This window comes from Aspergillus costaricaensis (genome assembly GCF_003184835.1).
Source record: "Aspergillus costaricaensis CBS 115574 unplaced genomic scaffold BO79scaffold_39, whole genome shotgun sequence".
Lineage (NCBI taxonomy): Eukaryota > Fungi > Ascomycota > Eurotiomycetes > Eurotiales > Aspergillaceae > Aspergillus > Aspergillus costaricensis.
The window spans coordinates 114,673-130,130 of NW_020291839.1; the positions used below are offsets into that span (position 1 = coordinate 114,673).

General features: G+C 50.9%; 5 protein-coding genes across 5 annotated transcripts; 2 read left to right on the top strand and 3 right to left on the bottom strand.

Moving 5' to 3' along the window:
- Nucleotides 1-95: 95 nt before the first annotated feature.
- BO79DRAFT_158100 (magnesium transporter CorA family protein) lies at nucleotides 96-2,146 on the top strand (the record flags this gene model as incomplete). Its single annotated transcript, XM_025678889.1, has 2 exons — nucleotides 96-1,507; nucleotides 1,567-2,146. 2 exons carry the CDS (start codon nucleotides 96-98, stop codon nucleotides 2,144-2,146), a joined length of 1,992 nt encoding a protein of 663 aa, XP_025535381.1.
- Nucleotides 2,147-2,481: 335 nt separating this feature from the next.
- Nucleotides 2,482-4,803, top strand: BO79DRAFT_180844 (MID1 family protein). Its single transcript, XM_025680110.1, has 2 exons — nucleotides 2,482-3,915; nucleotides 3,976-4,803. Exons 1-2 carry the CDS (start codon nucleotides 2,751-2,753, stop codon nucleotides 4,647-4,649), a joined length of 1,839 nt encoding a protein of 612 aa, XP_025535382.1. The 5' UTR covers nucleotides 2,482-2,750; the 3' UTR covers nucleotides 4,650-4,803.
- Nucleotides 4,804-5,112: 309 nt separating this feature from the next.
- BO79DRAFT_211300 (splicing factor ESS-2 family protein) lies at nucleotides 5,113-6,883 on the bottom strand. Its single transcript, XM_025682998.1, has one exon. It carries the CDS (start codon nucleotides 6,778-6,780, stop codon nucleotides 5,347-5,349), a length of 1,434 nt encoding a protein of 477 aa, XP_025535383.1. The 5' UTR covers nucleotides 6,781-6,883; the 3' UTR covers nucleotides 5,113-5,346.
- Nucleotides 6,884-7,221: 338 nt separating this feature from the next.
- BO79DRAFT_53032 (uncharacterized protein) lies at nucleotides 7,222-7,649 on the bottom strand. Its single transcript, XM_025689382.1, has one exon. It carries the CDS (start codon nucleotides 7,565-7,567, stop codon nucleotides 7,259-7,261), a length of 309 nt encoding a protein of 102 aa, XP_025535384.1. The 5' UTR covers nucleotides 7,568-7,649; the 3' UTR covers nucleotides 7,222-7,258.
- Nucleotides 7,650-7,732: 83 nt separating this feature from the next.
- BO79DRAFT_221542 (uncharacterized protein) lies at nucleotides 7,733-10,179 on the bottom strand (the record flags this gene model as incomplete). The annotated part of the gene is made up of 2 exons (XM_025683521.1): nucleotides 7,733-9,651; nucleotides 9,732-10,179. The coding sequence occupies 2 exons, from the start codon at nucleotides 10,177-10,179 to the stop codon at nucleotides 7,733-7,735; spliced, it is 2,367 nt and encodes a 788-aa protein (XP_025535385.1).
- Nucleotides 10,180-15,458: the final 5,279 nt, after the last annotated feature.

The window sequence follows — 15,458 nt, forward strand, 5'->3', positions numbered from 1 at the left end:
CAATATCGGCTCCCTGCCAGCAAATTCGCTTTCATCAACCCTGTTATAAATACCCACGTGAGGAAGAATCAATCAAGAACACCGATATAGCCACAATGTCCGAGTCACCGAAGTCCGAGAAATACATGTGCCTGACCAGGTTCAGCACCCCGGTTCCTGAATTGGATGATCATCGATTTCAATTGGATGCGCCACGCTTGGAAGCCACCCCCGATGTGCCACTGAGTCGGCAAAATACCGTCCCGCAGGCTTTCAATCCCGAGACGCCTCAGCGTCCAGACCTGCTTAACATCGAGGATGCGCTTCGGGAAGCTGGCTCTCTATCGCGTGATTTCGAAACCGCGGTAGTGGATGATGATCGATCAGACAAGGATTTCAATGCTATGGGACGTCGCTTTTCAGTTGATCCTACGGGGAACATCCGCCACGGCCGTACCTATAGTCGCACGCACCAGGAAATTCCGAACTTGTCGCGCGAGTCATCTGTGTCTGCTCGGTCGACGTCCCCGCCCAATTCGGTCGAAGCATTCGCAGACCCGCGTCGCAGAGAGCGTGCGAATACTTTGGAAAGCCATGCAGCCCCAGACTTGGAAGCTATTCTCCAGCGCACGGTATCTGGTGGCACACATCCTCGCCGTCCAACTTTCAGCAATGCGAGTGTGGTCAGGCCGCAGCCTGGAGATTTAACATTGGAGCCCACCGATGATGGCTGCCTGCCGACTTTTGAACAACCGGGCAGAATTCCAGTGATTGACTACGAGGAACTGGAGGAGTTCGTTGCTCTCAATCAAAAGGCGAAACCTTCTGCAAACCGACGCAAGCACAGCGTCAGCTCTCAAAGTCAGAAGCCGCGGGTCTTTTATGACCTTCGTCCGGGTGCTCAGAAGTCCGAGAAGGACGCGGAGAAACGTTCGTCAAGCATTGAGCGTTCGTCAGAAGACATTTTGGAGTCGACTTTGGAGAAGGAAGACAATAAGAACTTTACCGAAGTTGTAAACGAAAAGGAACTGTTGGCGACCCTGAAGAACACGAACGAGCCTACTCGCTTCGGATTCTTCTCGTCGGAGGCACAGAGTACCGTGCATGCTGCCGAGCTGGGTGATCTGGTTTTGCCGGGAGACACCTTCCGAGATCTTTTCCAATTGGGCCCGGACGGAGGTGTCTGGTGGCTTGATGTCCTAAACCCCACTGAGGATGAGGTGGGAGCTTTGTCCAGAGCTTTCTCTATTCATCCTTTGACAACAGAGGATATCTTGACCCAGGAAGCGCGTGAGAAAGTCGAGCTCTTCAAGCAGTATTACTTTGTCTGTTTCCGGACATTCTACCAGGTGGACAAGGCGGACGAGCGTTTCATGGAGCCAGTCAACTTTTATATGGTCGTATTTCGTGATGGGGTGCTCTCGTTCTCTTTCACCGAAAACCCTCATGCCGCTAACGTCCGGAGGAGAATTGGAAAGCTCCGTGACTATGTATCGCTGAGTAGCGATTGGATCTGTTACGCCATGATGTAAGTTTTAGTAAAGATGAGCATTGCGCTGTGGACAAAATTGACTAATTGCCTTCTAGCGACGATATCGTTGATAGTTTTGGGCCCGTCATTCGGGAGATTGAGGTCGAGTCCGAGGCCATCGAAGATCTCGTGTTCATCGCGCGTATGGATGACTTCGAGTCATTCTTGCCGCGCATCGGTGGTCTGCGCAAGAAAGTCATGAGTTTGATGCGCCTGCTAGGAGGGAAGGCGGACGTTATCCGGGGCTTCTCCAAGCGCTGCAACGAGCAGTACTCGGTGACACCGCGTGGCGACATCGGTCTCTACCTGGGTGACATTCAGGATCACGTCGTAACCATGATGTCCAACCTGGCGCATTTTGAGAAGATGCTTAGCCGATCGCATACCAACTATCTCGCGCAGCTGAACGTGACTAACTTGATGCTGGGCAATCACGTCAACAAAGTTCTGAGCAAGGTGACGCTCATTGCCACCATGCTGGTCCCTATGAACCTGATCTGCGGTCTCTTCGGAATGAACGTCCGCGTCCCTGGGCAAGATGCGGCAGGACTTGGCTGGTTCTTTGGGATTCTTGGGGTTATTGCAGCTATTGTAATTCTCAGCGGAGTAGTGGCTCGCTGCTACAAGCTCGTGTGAGCCTAGCAGGGTGAGTCGGGGGGAGGTTTGGTTTTGTCAATATGATCATGCACGTAAATATCCGATGGACATGAATGGGTCAGCTTGTTTGTAGTAGTGAATGATATGCATATGCATGAAGGAAATATTCGTTCCTAAGCTACGAAAACATACCGTAGAATTTAAGCAAGGGAGGGTGGGATGGATGCACGAAATTGTTAGTAGTATATGCTGAGGCTTCCGGAGGAAGTGGAGTGGCGGCGCCAAGATAAGCTGCGATTCGGAGCCTCCAGGCAACCGGCAAATCCCAACGCCTTACGAGAGTCCAGACTCTTTTCTTCTCCAGCCAGTATGACCTCAGGCCCATCTTCCCTAATTTCAGCGACCAACCGACTGGGACTTCCAATTCCAGGTTGAACGGATTCACGTCACACGGGGCGAATGCTGTTTGTGTTCATGGGGTAGCCCCCGATCGCATCTCCATCCCCGTTGGCACTTGCATTTCCCCTCACAATTCGGCTGGCCTCCGCCGTGAGAGGAAATTGTTACGTTCCGGCACAAGACAGCCCATGGACGTCGATTGATGCCTTTCCTTTCGCAATCAACAATCCTTCAACCATCCTGAATGTTCGTTCGCCTTATACCGCCACGCCTACAGTGCCGCCGGCGTGCGACTGTCCGCGCGGTACTTGGATGCACAATCGCCTTGGCCATCTGCGTTGGCAGAGTGACTGCGACTGCGACTGCGGATGAGAATGCCCTGCCAGATCCCTCAATCCTGGCCTCCACAAGTCATGGCCAATTCCTCTTCGGTGAGGCTAGTCCGGAATTCGCTTTCCCACTCGCAGAATACAACGGTTTGGAGTTCGAAGATGCGGTAGACGAAGAGGGAGATACGCGCGGACTCGACTTGGTTCGCCGGGCTCCCACTGGGGTGACATCCCTCGGAAATAATCAGTATCAGAATGGCACTCTCAAGATGGGCGAGACGGAGTGGTGGTATTTCCCCGTGAATGGCGATGAGACCAACAGCACCTCTGAGAATAAGCGTCGCGATCTTTCCAAGCGTTCCACCACCGTTTATTTGTCCCTCACGGCATGCTCGAAGCCCAGCCACAACAACTCGGATTCCACTAGCACAGCGGCCGTACCGCAGCTGACAGTCTACGCATCTGAATTGATAGAGAAGCCTGGGCCTGACAAGTCCGAGTCCGACCAGACAATCAAATCAGCGGAGGAGGGCTATGTGGGCATGACCCTTACGGCGAATGGTGATGTCTATGTCGGAGTGACAGCTCCTAATAGCACTGAATATTCTGGTTCTTTCACCTACCAGATTGCGGCCTCGACAGATGCTTATTTTCATAGCGTCGACGAGAGCGATCAGTTCATGTTCTTAGTTGATTCGGACACTGGAGCAGCGCTTCTGACGACGAGAAATCTCACCACCACCGATCTTACGTCACAGAACTACAGTTCCTGGATGGACAGGACTCCTCCATACACAATGTTCGCCAACAACATCAACAGTTCGTCTATCTCTGGCTTAGAACGGTCATTCTGCGCTCTCGATACGCTGGCGCAGATTGGGAAGAGCAAGGTTGAGGCGAGCCTCACCACCCGGGGTGCAGTAGACAGGCCAACCGAGCAGTTCTATGTCACCGGTCTCAACAAAACCTCCACCTACTACGGAATCATGGCTCGTGAGGGCAATTCCACCAGTTGGGGCAATGGAATCGTGGGAGGTGGAGGTAAAGTATGGCCACGCATGAACTTTACAACCAAAACAGGTGAGAGACAATGAGCCCCAATGCCACGGTCTAAATGTACCCTAACGAAGGACCAAACAGATGACAACTGTGCCGTTGTATACGACCTGCCATTCTGCTCCGAAGTCGCCTACGCAGTGCCATCCAACCCCTCCATCAACATGACCGAACTCCGCAGTATCTACGACGACAACGCAGCATCCCTATACAAGAACTTCAACTACTCCCTCCAACAAGTCCAATGCAACACCTCCAGCGAGAGCATGTTCTCCCTCGCTGTATCCTGCCACACCTGCGCCGAAGCATACAAGCAATGGCTCTGCGCCGTGACAATTCCCCGATGCGCAGACTTCTCCAGCAACGCCACCTACCTTCAGATCCGGAATGCAGGCCAGCCCTTCCTCAACGGCACCTCGATCACCAACTCCTCCCTCCTCAAAAGCCCCGCTACCAACAACTCACGCAACCCCCTCATCGACAGCAAAATCCGCCCCGGTCCATACAAGGAAGTTCTCCCCTGCCAGGGCGTCTGTCATAGCCTTGTCCGAAATTGTCCTTCGATTTTAGGCTTCAGCTGTCCGGAAGGCCCGCGGGCGAATATGTCGTACGGCACACGCGACCCTAATGGTGACATCACGTGCAGTTATCTTGGAGCAGCATATTACCTTAATGCTGTTTCTAGTTTGCATGAGAGCATCTGGATCTCCCTCTATATGGTGATAAGTGTTTGGACTTTGTTCTGGGTCCTTGGGTAGTAGGAGTTTTTCGCACGCAAATTAATTCGAATGAGTGTTACTATTCCCCAGAATCTTTGAATTCCTTATTCTTTCTCTATTTTCTTATTTCGTTAGTCGACATGCATCGGGTATGTATAGTGTGGAATACATAGATCGTCTGCTTTATGTTTGGAGCGGGCATAGATGGTGAAGCCATAATGCTGGATCAGAGAGGCATTGCATGTGCATAGCTGATACGAAGATGCGAATAGATACCCCCTCTGCGTAAGGATGGCTTGTATGTTACAGCCTGGAGTTCGTATCTGTTATTTTCACCTAACATGGCCCCTAGATGAGAAGTGTTTTGAGACGTAAGCTGTAAAAATACACTTGCTTATAGTTGGCAGGTGGGCCTGTCTTCTCTACACCCAAAAAAAGTCTTTACACTTGCCTTGATCTGTCTCAAACACTAGACCAAAGGCAGCTAGCTAGTAGTAAACCTCACAATTTTGAATTAGTATATACATTGCCATATGACAGATGCCCAAATGTAGACGGCAACTGTTGTAGTAAAAATGTCGAACCCTTCTAACCATTAACTCATGATAGCATATAATCCCCTTTCATGACGCCGCGATAATCCCTGGTATCTAATAATGTCAAGTCGAAACACAAGCGCTAACTCATTTTGCTTTCAGAAGGAAAGAGAGAAATTTGTATGAAAGCAGACACCACATTATTTGCCCCTTTTCGGGGTCGGTGTCCACATGTTCCTCAGAGATGAACTTGAGGACGATGCCGCTAGACGAGGCGTACTTCCCACCTGGTGAAGTAACTTCTGTGCTGCGGGAGTCAACGCTTTGTTCGTCCTCCCTCCTGGCGTAGCTGCACTTGGGGTGCGCAAACCAAAGTCCAGTCGTGGGCTGCTGGCGAACCGTGGCGTTACAGGGGTCTTTGTTTCGCGAAGGGACTTCTCCGCTCGCTTAGACCTCGCTACGCGATCTACCATGCGGTGGTGAATATCTTCTCGTCTCCGGTTTTCTTTGATCTCAAAAGGATTCGGTGTGGCATCACTGCCGCCAAGCAGGCGAATATCATCCAGAGAAATCGCAGAATCGTTATTGTCATTTGATGAAGCGAGGGGATATTCAGGCTCATCCTCATCAACAAAGGCATACCCATTCACTCGTGGCGTCTCACCCCCTGTATATACTGCTTCAGATTCGGTGGGGCGAGGGTGTCCGGCAATAGCATCTTTAATGGCCGATATCGAAGGTGAGGGCGGGGGTGCATTTGTGGCAGATGACGTCTGCTGGACGCTCTCATCTGGTAACCGTGTGTTCTGAAACACTACCCGCTTGGGCCCTGCGCGCGATGATGCTTCGGCTTTTTGCTGTATAGTTTCATAAGAGTCCTCTATGGAAGAAGGCGCAAACATGAGCGAGTTCTCGGGTTGAGTCTTCCAGGTATCTGGATTTGCGGGCCGGGCGTCCAGGTCAGTCTTTATGGCCACCTGCTTGAGCTGATCTGGGTTACCCCCTTGTGCCTCAATTCGCTTAGCTTCTTGCCGCCGATGCGCAATCTGTCTAGCAGTCGGTATTTTATTCCCACTCCACAACCATTTATATCTCTCGCGGTGCTTTTCATTTTGTTTATCGAGCAGCTTGTTGAACGACTCATTATCTTCACTCGTATATTTGGCCTGGAACTCTAGCAGCCCAAGGCGAGACACATCCGGTATCGTAGCATGGTCGACGTTGGGTGTAGTAGATGACGAAGTTGTTGACATGACTGACATCGGTGTATCTCCACCCCAGCCCATCGGGGTGTCTTCAGGGCGTCCCGAATTGGTGGCTCGTGGTGTCATATTGGCTGATCCGGAATACGATCGAGCTCTTCCCGGTGTCTTCAACAGGTCGGTCAATTTCTTCTTGGAGCTTGCGATCCATTGTTTGTTTTTCGAATCAAGCGCATCCAAGTACTCTTGCTTCACCTGGGCCTCCAGGAGACCGGGAAAATAATCACGCGCGATAATCTCCGACAGAGCATTGGTGTAGATATCTTCGTCCAACACAGTGGCCGGCCGCTTGATACGCTTGGGTGGCGGCGGCGGGGGCATAAGGCTGGTTTCGCTTTGACGCTTGGTCAGAGCCTGCGAGTCGGCAGACATGACTGGTGATTGCGGGTGAAACAAAGACATAAGCGTAGAAGTATCGAAAAAGAAGGTTGCTAAATGATGAAGAGGCGAAGGAAGAAGGAAGACGACATGCTCGTCTGCGACCAAGCGTGGATGACGAAGATGGAAAGAGCGATCCCCGACATCAGCAGAGGGAGGGAGCACACTACTGGCAGAATATCCAGACCGCCCTGATTGGCGGTGAGAGCTGTCGTCACATGGCGATCAGGTGGTTTGGTCTAGCCTGATGCACGTGGGCTTACTTGTTTCAACGTCTGCTACTGCAATTCCCAGTACATGAAAACTGAATCAATGAATAGCGCCATCCATGCTATAGTGACAGTAATATCAAATGTTATAATCATCACTTTTTCCTCTCCACGGTTTGCCCGCGTGTAAACCTCGTATCAAACAACTCTTCCCAGACAGACCCAGTTATCCCTTCCTGCTCTATCTATATACTGACACAGACCTAAATCGACAATGGATGTTGAACAACACAAGTGCCACTGCAATTGCAGCAACTACCCAGACAAAAACCGAGACCAACAAAATGAAAAATATAAATCCGAACGAATGTTCTCCGACTGAAACCCCGTTCACTGTCCTTTCCAAATCCTCCATTGCCAGAAAAACACCCAAGATTTTTTCTTCCCGAGGAAAACAGTCGCTGAGAAATGCACCAGGAAATGCAAGTGAAGAAAATCTGAGGAAATAACAAAGAAAACATAAGCGCATGGCCCGCAAGATTGGGACCGAATGACGGTTCAATAGACAACATTCATCGCAGAGAAATCGAAACGCAAGCCACCACAATGAGGGAAAAAAAGAATCATCAAGTCGTTGAAGAAGTTCTATAAGTGAACGGATGAGGAACGGAATGTTGCAGAATGCTGAGAACAAGGGGTCTGTGATGGATGCAAGTTGTCGTCGGGTTGATTGCAGCTCAATTGGCTGCAGGAGTGGGGAAGAGAGAATAGGATGCTCGGCCCTTGCGCCGAGGGGCGGCCCTAGAGGCAGCATCATTCTTGATGGCTCTGGCAATCAATGGGCCTGCCTCCACTTCAGTGGTGGACTTGGCTCTGTCGTGGATGGAAGGACCCACGGTGGACGCATAGCCTGAAGGCTCGGGGCTTGCGTCGCCATCGGCTCGGAAAAGAAGCTGGGCTTCAACTTCGCGGGCCAGGCTCTTGGTCTGCCGGTGATGGGAAGATTCGGGGCGCCCCATTCCTGAAAGTTCACCTGAGAGTCTCTGCTCAGATGGGTGGAACTCACGGCTGCTTGCCAAACTGTGCACCAGATCAGGAACACTAGCAGTCGATACGGAGGAACGATGTTTGCGGACCACCGACGCGGCGCGGGACAGGATCAAACTTTCCTGGGAGTTACACTTGCTGATGGGGGAAAAGCTGCTCCGGGGAGACACAGACTGGTCCATAGGCTGGATCACACCTGGCTGCGAGTAGAAGGCGAAGTGTCGGTCTGACTCCGTGTCCGCCGTCAAATACTCATCGTACAGCGAATCGGGGCTAATATGTTTCCCCAAGGTAGGGGCAAACCTCACAGGCTGAAAATAATCACTGTCCCGCTGCGTCACAGCAATGCCAGTGTTGTCATCTAGTGTGGAGGTAACCACTACCTGTGCGCTGGGGACATGATCCAGGTCCGCAGCGGGCAAGGCCGACGCGCTCAGCCGCATTGGTTCAAACATCGCAGTGTTCCCATCTGCGCCAGTAACCCCGTGTTCCGCATCGTCTTGTCGAGCCTCGTCAAGTGAACTGCGAGTCCAGTCAAAGTTGCAATTCGACTCGGCAGCGTGTTCATAGCAGTAGTCAATGTCTGCGTCCCAAGACTCATATATAGTTTCTTGGATGGCTTTCAAGTTGACTGAGGATCTCCTTCGGACTGGCTCCCGAGCCATGGACTCTTGCAGTGGTGCAATACGATCCTGTGGAAGGGTGGGGGAACCCAGTGCCTCGGCGAACTTTCTTGACAAGTCTTCGGCGACAAAAATGGACAAATCGGACCTAGGGCCAGCCAGGGAAGTGTTGGATGGAGATTGCGCCTCAGACAGAGGTGGAGATCTTGACATAACAGGCGCGCGAGGAGAGACCTCGTCAGTTTCGAGGCCGGCTCCTTCATGCCAGGGGGCCGGCTCCTCTTCTTCTGGCACGTCTTCCAAGTCTGACGACAGAGTGGGTAAGGACATTGACGAGGTGCGGGCATTCATCACTTCGTTGTTGACGCTGGTCGGGAAGGAATGGCCCGAAGGAGGCTGGAACATGTCTTCCATAGGGATCTGCGGCCAAGGAGCACCATGTTCTACATCCTCGGTATGCGAGTATACGTGCTCCGGGTATGTCGGTTGGGTTGACAGACCCAGGATCTCGTCAATGGCGCGAGGAGCTGGCTCGGGTAATTCAGGGGAGGATGCCAGCCTCGGGGAGGAGGCTCTCGGCGGCGGGCTGGTTGACCCAACTCTAGGAAACCTTGGGACAGGCCGCGAGAAGTTCTCAATGACGCGCGATTCTCTTCGTCCTCTGAGGTCGCGCTGCTTGGGACTCACCGACGAGGAACCACCTGGAGATGCTGGTGGACTAGTTGGCGGAGGGGGAACAACGTCGTCACAGCCAATGGCCGTCCCACACTGAGTAAGATCCTCCGTGGAGAAGTCACGGAAGTGCAGGTCCTCAGCACGAATTCCTTTCAGGTTGGTAACAGGCCTCTGAGAGGCACGAATGGCCGAGAACTCAGTGACCAAGTCAGTCTCCCGGGCTTTTTCCAGCGATTGGAATTGGGACGGGCTCGTATGAGTCAGATGGTGGAAGTCAAAAGGATCCGAGATGAGATTCTTCAGCTGGTCATCTGTGGCGAGTCCATTGTGTGAGCATTGAATACAATGTCGATAATTACAGCGCAATCCGCATGTGACAGGAGTGACTTACGCGCATCACTATGGCGTGACTTGTTCCGGCTGAAGATCTCCGAGACTTCAAAGCGAGGCTTTTCACGCTCCATTTCATCCTCCTCGTCCAGCGTGGAGACAATGTGGAACTTACTTCCCTGACGACGGAGGATCCGGCTTCCCCGCGAAAGGAGCGACTTGGTCACGCTCTCGGGCCGTTCATGACGGACACCAGCCGCCGAGGTTGCCCGGTCATCATGCGAAGGCAGCGACGCTGCATCCACGGAAGTCATGGAAGACGCGGGGGAACGGCGGGAAGAGGTGGTGGAGTTGGTGGTGTTACTGCGAGAGCGGCCACTGAACACGGACAGCCGCTTAGGACTATGCGCATGTGCAGTTGACCTGGAGCGGGTGTGGACCGAATATGGTTCGGGGGACTCGTTATGGGGTGCTCTGGCAGAGGGACGGTCCAGATCCTGCTGGGACATGGTGTGAATGGACACTGGCGGGTGGGAAGCCTGCATCAGGGGAACAGAGGGATGGTATGTTGACTATATATCAGGGAATCCAGGTGGGCGATGACCGAGTCGTGGGGGCGGCCAAATGAGCAAGGCGAAGCAAGTGAGCGACCGTTAAGCCTCCGATTGTGATGGGATGGTCCTAGCTTTGACCATGGTAGGGAAAAGATGCCGCACACCAGAGAGCTGGGGAGACACAAGGCAGTCGAGAGCACCGACGAGCTGAAGATTGGCGGGTTTTCAAGATCGAGGTTGAAAGCGCATGCCCCGTGTCGAGAGCCACGGAAAGTTTCTTGAGTGTTTTAGATTGAAAGTTGAAACGGCTGCGGGAAACGTATCCAAAAATTTGGGTCACAATTGACAAGAAGGAATGAGATGATGGGGGAGGGGAAAACAAAAGGAAAATGGAAATGATAGATCAATTGCAAGAGGGGAAAGCAAAGAGAGAGAGAGAAAGATAGTGGAGAGAGTACGAGTAAGTAAGAGAAATCAAGAGAGAGCGTGTGAAGAAGATATGGAGACAACAGATGTGGGCAAAGGATGGAGTAAATGAGCCGTAAAGTAAAGTTCCAGCCGTCGCTGTCGCAATAACAGTTTAGGGAGCAAGTGGTTTTTACTGGACGGACCCAAACTAGTGGCCGCAGTACCAACGAAAAGGAATGATGGGTCGGGACTAGTCCGTAGATAGTGAAGTAGTGAAATAGTAAAAGTAGTAGTAAGTAGTAAGGTATGGGATTAAATTCTGGGGAAAACGAGGGTAAAACACTGGGTGAACCGGGAAAAGACAACGATCACAACCAGCACTATAAAAAGAGCAGCAACAAACTACTACGAAACCCACACTAAGATGAAGGGAAAGAAATTGAGACGGGGTAGGCTAGAACAGAGAAAGAAGAGACAGAGAGAGTGTGAAGGAGAGAGGGGGGGGGAGGGAAGAGGACTATACTAGTAGTAGAAATTGTAGATGGAGGGAAAGGAGCGAGACGAGACGATCATCAAATACTGGCGATGTCAATCCCAGCCCAGTTCCAGACTTATTTTACGGTACACCAACAACACGGGACGGCAGGGGTATTGAGCGTATTTTCCTCCTCCCTCCTCCCTCCCCCCTCTCCCAACACTGCATCGGATGCCGTAAGGTAAACAACCGCTTCAGCCAGCAGCAGGGTCAGTCAGTCAAAAAATAAAAAAAACTCAAAATGGTAAATCTATGTTGTTATTTTATTTCATTTTATTTTATTTCAACTTATTTCATTTTTCATCTCTGTCTTTTCTTTTTTTGTTTTTTTTCTTAGCATTTTTATTTTCTTGTCCCGCCCACGTTCGCCGTTGAAAAACTTTGTCTTCTTTTCTTTTTCTTCCTTCGGGAAGTAAATGGGTGAATTTTCCATTGGCCCTGCCCGAGGACATTTGTTTTAGCTGTAGGATCAATACTGATTGACACAATCATTACCGGTGTCAGATATTCTTCCGTTCAGCCAGAGGTTTAAGGTAACAGTCAGCCACTATGATACTAAATACTACTACCTCAAGTATGCCTGGACCTCGCTCCTCGGCCCCAAAAAAAGGCCTTACGGAGTAAACAGGTAATAGTAGTTAACAAGTCTCAGGATTTATCATCCTGAATCCTGGGATCCGCCTTACGGCTCTTTTCCCGATAGCAATCCTACATAGCAATCGGCCCTATGGAACCAGAACCAAGCTTGTGCGTGTGTATGCTGTGTATGTGTAAGTAAGTAAGTAGTAGTATGAATTGACATTGACACCTTTCCCATCTGTCGTGTCCCGCCGCCGCAGCTGCAGTAGCAACATCATCGTCATCGTCATCTTCCCCCAAAGTGGATATGGTATATTTAAAAAAAGCAACATGCGTTTGAGATCATGATCGAAGGGAAGATGGAAAAGGGATCATTCCCTTCTCCTTCCTCCCCCCAAAGAGGCAACCGAGGGAGGAGGGGGGGGGGATTGAACGAACCTCCTAAGACTAACCCACGGGATCGTTCGATCCCGAGGCAGTTGAACCAAAGATAGACACTATCATCCTTCGTGGGGAAAAACGACACGATGCCATTCTGAAGGAATACGCAATAAAAAGAAAAGGAATTATTTTACCCCCCTTCCCCCTTTCGCACAGACATTCAATGGCTCGACTGCCTAATCCATGAGCCCCCAATTGACCGAACTCTCCTCCCCTATTAACCGTCTAGTTAGTCAATTGCCCCTTAAACTACCACCTACGCAGTTCCCCCAACTCCAAGAATACCCAAGTGAGTAATAGGTATCACCCAAGATGGGAAAGGGGAAGACAGACTCGGATACAGAAGCAGAGACAGAAGAGAGACAGTGTGAAGACGAGCGGGACTTCAACCGAATCTATGCTCGATTGTTTTCCCTTTTCGGTCTTAATTTTAGTTACTATTATCTGTCGGGGTCCATGGATTGCGCCGTGCGCTGATCGATCGGGCTTTTGCCTAGACATGGACTCGAGATGGACAGAGAGAGACACAGAAAGAGAGAGATCCCTCAAGGCACTAAAACTCCTCCGGTGCAATAAAACAACGCACATGGGCTTCCAGCCATGGTTCTAGGGGCTTCCGTCGAAACGACAGGGGGGATAAGAAAAAAAAAGTAAGAGAAAAAGCAAACATGCTGATTAGCGGTCGGAAATCGTCTCCTCGACGCGCACACACACACAAAGCTGTTGTTGTCGTTGTTGCTTATGGAATGATGAGCTGAGACGGTAATCTAGTGAATGATATGCGTTCTACCTTCCCCAAGACAATTACCTAAACGATGCCGCAATGACCTACAGAGTCCACTTTGCTACAGATTACTATCGATTATCTATTTCCCCAAGGGCCCAGAATCAACAATGATAATTAATCTATCTGACCGTCGAGCACCGAGCTCTCAGCTCGGGGCTCTCGGTCAGACGCGATGATCTCACGGGGACTTCCGTTGGGCGAGTATTGGCGGTGGGTTCGATGGAACCACAAAGGGCTGATAGTGAATCAATTGATAGGCGATGGATGCGATACAATGTGCAATGGGATCATGGATAATCGAAGTCATGCATGGACTTCGGCCATTGTCTTGGAGAATTTTCTTTTTTTTCACCGGCTGAAGTAAGACAAATCTATCATTGGCACCGTTACTCTCCGGCGGACTACTCTTGCGAAAGAGAGAGAGAGAGACAGAGGTCAAAATATTCGCGCGTTTGTTCGGGGTAAACTCCATACTGTCAGCAGGCGAGCACGCTGATTGACGGGTTCATTGTGGACATGCATACGTACCTACATGCATGCATGCAGCTACTGGGTAGGTACAGACAGACTTACGGAGCACAGTGCCTAGGACTACCTAGTGCATAAGCAGTCCTGAGACTCTATGAACCCAAACAGCATGACATCCGAACAGCCTCGAATTTGACCGAGGGATGTTTTGTTCCTCCTTTCCTGCCTCTCCCTTGTCCCGACAATACGAGCGAGACGTCAAACTCAGGCACCACCGGATCTTCATTCGCTTAGAGGGGAGACGTCGGGGCCCAGTTTCAACGTTTCTCTCCACCGGGCAACAGAAGTCGTGCTAGCCCAAAGTTGCAGTGTCTTGACTGGACGCCCGACGGAAGCTTTCTCGGCCTGGCTGAACCTTGTGAACGCCAGAGCGGATCCTGTGTGTCGGGATAAGCTGGTTGACTTGCCAGATTGGTTCGGGACCCAGAGGGAAGCCACGGGCTGGAAGGGGACGCTTGAACCATGGTTCCGGTAAATGGCAATTGGGTGAAAGGTTGCATCCGCGCCAGGCACAAAACAAACATTTTCCAACATGACAGGTATAACTCAAACTCAAAAAATCATTATTCTCATAAGGGTGGGAATAACAACAGATACACCTACATTATACATACATACATACATCTACAGCCACAACCCACTAATATCTACTAGTACTTGCGCTCTTCTCCATTGATTCACTAACTACTGGATCTACCTGCTGGAATTGGAGGACAGCTCCGACGGGAGGGGACGGTGGCAGACGCGAACGGCGCACAGAATCCGCCCAAGCGGTGGTGGATTATTATATCCACTTAACGTGGTGTGAAATCGACTCATCATATTAAATCGACACGCGACCATCCTGGTCAGTCCCCATCTTAAAAGAGACAGATTCATGCAGTGACCAGGATGTCCGGACTTGCGAGACCCAGTGAGGATATGGACAATTAACAGTAGTGCTCCTCTCTGTTCCACCGCGTGCGGTTCAGTCTTAGGTACCGAGGGACACCAGGGAAAGTTACCACGCGAGCCACTTGCAAAGTAAATAGTAGTACTGAGTACTAGGGACGCGTTGCTTCCCAGCAAGTGTCATGATTGATTGATTGTTCAGTCGGTCTCCGTCTCCAATGGGTCTTGCCTCGGGCCCGAGATGACAGAATTTCCACATGTGCTTCGGCCGTCTCCAACCGACAAAAAGACGTTGAATGGATGGATACTCTTCCAGCGTCCGTTGAAAGTCAATTGGAAACGTCATATCAGCTGTCAATTGCTACTTTCCCCATGGTCGGTTATCCTTAGTACCGGAGACTACGGACTCTACGGGGTGGACCTCGGAATCTGGAGGTGAAAAGGAACCATTGCAGGATGAGAAGGAGGGGAAGAAAAAGAGGGAGGAGAGGGGAAAGGATTCAGATTCAGATGGGTTACTCGATTGAGTCATCCCAGATCTCAGTTCTCAGATTGAGTGCGAACACACCGCCAATATGTTCTCATCTTGACTAACCCAGAACTTGCTTATGCGCCTCTTACATGTACCTGCATCTCTCGTGCAGCCCGTCACGTTTCCCCCTTCACGTTTCTTGCTTTTTTCTTTTCTTTTTCTTTTCTTACATGGACCGGCGGTCTGGATGTGCATCCTGCTCGTGGGAGAATCTTCCCAGCCAGCAGGAAAGACGTGTCCAATATGGAGTTCACTCACTCCAATGACTGGGGCAGCTGTGGACAGGAACACTGCATGAGAATCGGTAGGCATCCGCCTGCTTCCAGCCGTCAATGGCTACTAATAATAATGAATAATCCCGACGTAAGAAGCAGTTCTTCCGGTGCAGCTGAGGCTCGTCAGCTGATCCACCGAGGGTCTTTTTCCCCTCTCCTTACGTATATTTTACTTAAATACCCTTCTCCAAACAGGTATTGGAGATACCGAAACAGATACGGATACCCACCAGTCGCACCGCCAATACCATACCATAC

Bases quoted from the DNA above. Each gene is read 5' to 3' on its own strand.
- BO79DRAFT_180844 (XM_025680110.1), top strand. From the start codon at position 2,751: ATGTTCGTTCGCCTTATACCGCCACGCCTACAGTGCCGCCGGCGTGCG. The intron at 3,916-3,975 runs GTGAGAGACAAT...AGGACCAAACAG, and splicing joins GAACTTTACAACCAAAACAG to ATGACAACTGTGCCGTTGTA.
- BO79DRAFT_211300 (XM_025682998.1), bottom strand. From the start codon at position 6,780: ATGTCTGCCGACTCGCAGGCTCTGACCAAGCGTCAAAGCGAAACCAGC.
- BO79DRAFT_53032 (XM_025689382.1), bottom strand. From the start codon at position 7,567: ATGTTGTCTATTGAACCGTCATTCGGTCCCAATCTTGCGGGCCATGCG.